Raw genomic sequence first — 6,763 nt, forward strand, 5'->3', positions numbered from 1 at the left:
GGCTTTTATGGATACAACCAAATTGTTGTACACAAGGAAGATATGTTTAAGACAATTTTCGCAACCCCTTGAGGGACTTTTATGTATTAAAATATGCTCTTTGGGCTTATGAATGTAGGGGCCAATTTCCAAAGAGACATGGACATTTCCTTTGCTAATGAGAAAGATCATTTCATAGTTGTCTATTTAGAATACATTAGTATATTTTCCCAAATTGATGACTTCAATATGAAGTATTTAGAAATTATTTTTCAGAAGTGCAGAAAGTATGGTTTATCCTTAAATCATAAGAAGTCATTTTTTCCATGACCAAGGGTAAATTACTTGGTCATACTGTTTCACAACATGGGGTTAGGATAGACCCTGAAAGGGTCCAAGAGATCTAAACAATCCCTCTTCCTCGCACTGTTACATGGAATTTTGTCATTGTCCCTATACTCCTTGTTCCTCGATCCTGGAGGGCCTCTACAGTGAACCCTACATGCATTCCCTTCATGAAGAAACTCCCATTGTGTCCCTCTTTGTGAGTAGAACAATTCCCTTTTGCACCATTTCCCCAAAATCTTCTATTTTTCCCAGTTTACAAGATTGGCGCTAATGGCCTTTGTCCTCCTCGCATCGATATGCAGGGATTAACACTATCCCTAGTGTCAACCAGAGCGACTGAGCTTTGTTCCACTAGCATCGGTCCTCTTATGGAAGGTTTTTTAAATAAAGAGCTGAAGCTTCTAGCTCTAGAAGCTTCGTAATGGAAGTCTAGTAAATGGTTTGGCTGCATGGGGTCGAGGATGTTAGTTTGGGATCCTTTCCCCTATAAGGATGGAACTAACTCAAGAGATAAGACCTTCTCCCATGAGAAGAGGATCCATATCCCATCCATTCATGCTATATAAACCTCCTGTTTTCCCAAGCACAAATTAGTGTTATTGTTAAAATGTTAATGTTGGTGTGTTAGTGCTAATTAAGTTTGGAGTAAACAACAAGATATTCATAGTTGTAGCTCTCTATTTGTGTGAGGGAGAAGTGTGAATTTGGTTTAGTGTGAAGCCTAAAGAGAAGAGCCTTAAAAATATCATTATTGAGGCCATCATGGAATGCTAGCATAAGTGTGTGGTAACCTAGTTTTGTTGGAGGAGAACGGAAATGTCAAGACAATGGTTGTAATCTCTTCTCGATTCAATATATATGTAGCTATGGATTGATTTCATACATGATGTGTCATCTTACATGTTCTTTTTTTTATGTAAGTCAGAGGATTATATTAAAAGAGTAAAAATATAGTACAAAAAATCTGCCATAGCAGATCGAGGCCTGAAGAAAACAAGCCAGACACCATGATTTCCATCCAAAATAACCACAAAAAACTATCAACTGCACACCACGCAGGGTGGCTGATCCTACTAGCTAACATCGCCTGAGAATAAGAGAGATAAAAATGAGGACCGCAGCCCTTCAACCCGCAGAGACTATGGTGATGACAAAACCCCAGATCTTGGGGAGACCAAGAAAACACCGGTCAAGACATATGAACAACCGGTCAAGATGGATGAGAATTAACATCAGAACACAATTACTAAGGGGACTTCCCGAACCTGCTCGCTGTGTCCAAGGCCTGCTCCAGAACATGGCTGTCCGCTCTCGCTTGCAGGGATTGATAGCTGCGGCATTCCGCCTGCTTTTCTTGCTGCGGTCCTCCAGTTTGCCGTGCTTCTGGACTGAGTGTCTGCCTGAGGAGCTTAATAAGCACCGTCACCTTCTTGGACAAAGAATCTACTACCTCATGCACTGCAGTGACTTTGAAATCCAGAGCTTCATAAATGTCATATAAACTTTTCATCTGGGCCTCAGGGATGACCTGGTCACTCTGAGCCAGCCTCTTACTATCTTCCTTTGAATCCAGAGCACGCGCCAGCAGGGTTTTTACTCTCCAGCTTTCCGCCTGAGTGTGCACAAACTGAGTTGCGCGTTTAGTTACTGTTCCAGGATCTTGAAGCCAATCAACCTCCTGCGCTATATCCTCCTCCGACCGCTTTCGCTCTTCTTCCTTCACAGAGGCCTCCAGTTCAGACAATTTGCGTTTGTTCTTCGACGCGGTTCTGGTCTCATACATTTCCCTCGCTGTCTTGAGCTCCATATTCGCAGTGGCACTGCGGTAGCCGTCACCTTCCATACTTAGCTTAACGCTTGCAAAGTGAGAACAGGCGCTGAGAGCCGAAAGAAAATGAACCGGAACGATGCACTGCAAAATTCTGTTCATGCCTATGCCTCTACTCGCTGTTAAATAGTAGTTCTGGAGGATATTGCTCATGACTAACCGATCCTCCCGAAATGACGTGGATGTACTAACATAATTGTTACTGCCTTGAACTGTGTTTTCCGAGTGATGTATCCAACCTTTGACATCAATGTTGCCTCTTCCCTCTCTAATCAGAAATTGCCACGTGTCCTCCAACTTGCTGTGGTGACGGCGGTGATCGTTGCGGCACATCATTTTAGATTTGTTTCCTTTATTCCCCTTCTGTTTCCATAAACGCACCGGAATTACCTGTCCTTTTGTCTTCTGCCAACTTTTAATACCCGTATCCACTCCTGTGTGCTTTATCATAGAAAAACGCGGAGTCCGAGTGCCTTCCGGTTAAGCCCGGTTGGCATTATCCTTGTCTTGTTTGGCCAGCTGGATGCATTTCTTTTTCAGGTCTGGGCAGTTCACCTGCTGCCAACAGCTGTCCCATTCCCTATTTTGGTTGTCGATGCCATGATTTGCTAGGTGGTCCGCTATCGCATTCGCCTTGCGTCTCACCGCCTGGAAGACTAACCCTCTCATGTCGTTGATTAACTCGGCTATGTTTTCCGTCACCTTTGCTAATCTCCAATGCTTCGTTGCTTTGCTCGCTTTGGTTCCGCCATAGATTATTTTTGCCACAGAGATTACCAGGGCCGAGTCACCTTCTACCACCGCTGTATAATTCTGCATGTCTTTTAGAATCCGTAGTCCCTGTTCTAAAGCTGCAAACTCCATTTCATTGTTCGTCCCTTCTCCCAGTGCTTTGCAGTAAATATGAAGAATGTCTCCTTTATGGTTTCTTATGATGCCTCCTATACCCGCCATCCCAGGGTTTCCTCTGGAAGCGCCATCAAAATTCAACTTCAGCCAACCAACCGGCGGGTATTTCCAACTATTGGACTCAGACTGCAGGCTTTGCTGGCCTCTCGACGTAGCCACGCTTTGGTTGATGTGCAGCTGGAAGAGTTTTAAAATCCGTAAGTCACCAGACGAAGGCTTCTCATTAGTTTCCGCTTTGACTTTTACTTGAATTAACTGTCTAATATTTCTCATAAGAGTATCTATGGCATGCTCTGTGTTTCTGTATTCATCTTGGAATATTCTCCTGTTACGCTCCTTCCATATGGTCCATGTTAAGAAACCTGGCATAACTTTCCAAATGCTGTTGACTCTGGGATTTTTTGAGTAATTTTTTTGCCAATTTTGTATAGTATCCTGGATGGACTCCCTATTTCTGTTAGAGTTTAGCATAATACCCTCCGCCCAATTCCATAAATGACAAGCCCAGTCACAGGAATTAAATAAATGATTTATTGTTTCTTCCTCTACCAGGCACATTGGGCATCTGGACGGCCCATGAAAGCCTTTATTGCGTAGATTTTCCCATGTCAAGGTTTTTTTCCTCATTAAAAGCCAGAGGAACGTTTTGATTTTTGGCCAAAACAGGTCGTCCCACACGTTATGACTCCAAGGTAAGACCTCCCTCTGCTCTGCATTTTCTATCAGTTCCCTGGCTTCCTTGAGTGAGAAATTTCCGTTGCCTTTCATTCCCCATCTAAGCTGGTCCTTTTCTTCCGTATTCCTTATCTTCCTTTTGAGTAGTTGGTCAATTAGATGCTTTGTGCTGTCGTTTTCCCCATTGCTGTTGTCAAAGTCGAAGTTTATCCATTCTCTCCAAATGGGATCCCTGCTGTTCCAGTTCCAGTATTGATGAACTTTGTGTCGGCCCGTGTTGGCATTTCTGCTTGAGAAGATCGAGTTCGGGATTTTCTAGTTTTGGGAGTTGCTGCCACACATCTTCCCAAAAAAGAGCTAAATTCCCATTCCGGATTTCCCAGAAACTATTTTCCTGCACCAAGTTGCGATTTTTTCTTGCAAGATTCCATATGGGTGATCCCTCAGGAACCTCCTGAAGCCTAATAAGATCCTGATTATTGCATTCGGGGGTATATTTCTCTTTCCAATGTCTTTCCCAGGGGAGATGGGGCTCTTTTATCCATCGCCACTAGAGTTTAGCACCACAAGTCATGTTGATGATTGAAGGATCCACCAGATTTAGGCCTCCCAAAATTTTTGGTTTGCAGAGTTTGTGCCATGCCACAAGCGCCCATTTTTTCTTTTCCCCATTACCATTCCATAAAAAGGATCTTTGAATTGTTCTAATTTGTTGGAGGATGCCCTTGGGGGACGGCAGCATGGAAAGTAAGTACTGAGGGATAGCTTGCAGAACTGCCTTTGTGAGAACTAATCTCCCCACAAAATTAAGTGCCCTGTGCGTCCAGTGCTTACACCTTTTCTCCAGGTTAGCCAAGATTTTCTCCCAGTGCACTTTTTGCCAGGGTTTGAGTGTTAGAGGTGCTCCCAAATATCTTGAAGGTAGACATCCTTTTCTGAATCCAAGTAAATTAGAGAGGTGCTTCTGAATAGCTGGATGGGTGTGAAAGAAAAAAATCGTGGATTTGGAAAAATTAATTTCCATTCCCGACGCCTTGCTGAAAAGATCAAGGATTTTCTTAAAAGCCAGAGCCTCTTTCACTGTGGGGGTTCCATGTAACATCGTATCATCCACAAATTGTTGGTGTGTTGTTGCTGGAATAGATTGGAGAGGCTGAAGGCCCTTGATCTTCCCTTCTCTTTTTGCTTTGGCTATGAGTCTACTGAGTCCTTCCATGAGAATTATGAACAGGAAGGGGGAGAGAGGGTCTCCTTGTCTGATTCCACGAGTGGGTGAAAAGGGTTCAGAGGGGGATCCATTGACAAGGATCGAGAATCTGGAGGACTTAATAAGGGCTAGAATCCAATTGATCCATTGCTTGCAAAAACCGAAGGCTTTTAGAATGGCTTCTAGATATTGCCAACTAACTTTATCATAGGCTTTCGATAGATCAAGCTGCATTAACATCCCTGCTAATTTTCTAGTTTGAAGGGTGTGAATCATTTCTTGAGCTAGAAGAATATTGTCTAAGATCTGTCTCCCTTCGACATACCCCGATTGCTCTTCTGATATGAGACCAGGAAGAATTGGCTTTAGTCTATTAGCTATAACTTTCGATATGATTTTATAAATGACATTACACAGAGAAATTGGTCTAAACTTCTCAGGAGAGTTTGCTTCTTCCATCTTTGGGATAAGCGCTATGAAGGTGGAGTTGAGAGATTTGAGGATGGAACCAGATCGCCTAGAGTCCTCAACAACTTCCCATATCTCATGTTTCACTAGGTTCCAGCAGGCTTTGTAAAAATTAATGGTGAAACCATCCGGTCTAGGGGCCTTATCACTAGGCATGCTTCTGACTGCTTCCTCACTTCCTCTCAGGTTATTTCTCTGCTTAGAGTTGAGTTCTGTTCATTGGTAATAGTTTTGGGGATGGCCGTAATGAACTCCTTTATGGCATTCTCTCTGTTTGCTTATGGTTCCTAAGCAATACTGCTGAAATGCCTAGTTAGTAAAGCCGCTATGTCTTGGTGATTCTTTAAAGTTTCACCCTTCTCATCCTTGAGTTCTAGTATTCTATTCGCACTTCTGTAATCTAGAGCAGATCTGTGAAAAAATTTGGTATTCTGCTCACCCTCTTTTAGCCACCGAATTCTGGATTTCTGCTTCCAAAGAGTTTCTTCCTGCTGACAGCGTGTATGCCACTGATTAGTTAGAGCTTTTTCCTGCTCTACAGACTCCTCACTGTTGTGCCCTGAAGCCCAAGCTTTGTGAATCTGTTCCAGTTTATCTTCTATCAAGGTTTTCTCCTTAAAAATATCTCCAAACTTCGTAATGTTCCATTCTTTAATTTTGGCTTTAGTGTACCTTAGTTTCTTCTGAAGGTTAAACATTTTGGATCCCCTTCCAATCATAGGTTCAGACCACCATTTCTCCACCAGATTGAGGAAGTTGGGGTGTTCCAACCAAAATTTTTCGAATCTGAAAGGTTTATTCCTTGGAGTGCCATGGATAGCTGCTATTAAAGATATTGGCCAGTGGTCAGATCCTCCACTTGGAAGGATGTCTGACTCAACTAGAATACCATCCATAATGATGCTCTCAGAGATGATGAATCTGTCCAGACGAGAGGCAATCAGCCTATCTCCCCCTCGTCTGTTATTCCATGTAAAAGTGCCACTCTTAGGTGGGATATCCACTAGTTTAGCATTATCAATGAAATTTGTGAATAATTCCGCATCCTTACTGAGTTTTCTTATTCCCCCTTTCTTCTCCAGAAGGGTGGTTATCATGTTAAAGTCACCCCCCATAATGCATTTGGAATATGGATGCCTAGAAATCAAACTTAATAGAGAGCTTAAAAAGGTTATTTTATCCTCTATCTTCTGTGGTCCATAAACATTTATGCAGAAGAAGGATTCAGATTTACCTGTGGGTTGGGATTCCACAGCTATAAATGCTCTAGTTGCTTCTGCTGAGAGGAATTGAAACATTCTTGAGTCCCACATTGTGACTAAACCTCCTTCTCATCCCTGACATTCTAC

At 42.8% G+C, this 6,763-nt stretch overlaps 1 protein-coding gene across 1 annotated transcript; it reads right to left on the bottom strand.

The window, feature by feature from the left end:
* Positions 1-5,701: 5,701 nt before the first annotated feature.
* LOC149266950 (uncharacterized) lies at positions 5,702-6,529 on the bottom strand. Its single transcript, XM_089409730.1, has one exon. The coding sequence runs from the start codon at positions 6,527-6,529 to the stop codon at positions 5,702-5,704; it is 828 nt and encodes a 275-aa protein (XP_089265856.1).
* Between the last annotated feature and the right edge of the window lie 234 nt (positions 6,530-6,763).

This window comes from Pinus tabuliformis, chromosome 6 (genome assembly GCF_031772625.1).
Source record: "Pinus tabuliformis cultivar Carrire ecotype Pingquan chromosome 6, CPIR1, whole genome shotgun sequence".
NCBI classification, from domain to species: Eukaryota; Viridiplantae; Streptophyta; class Pinopsida; order Pinales; family Pinaceae; genus Pinus; species Pinus tabuliformis.

Coding starts and splice junctions, on each gene's coding strand:
- LOC149266950 (XM_089409730.1), bottom strand. CDS start 6,529: ATGGGGGGTGACTTTAACATGATAACCACCCTTCTGGAGAAGAAAGGG.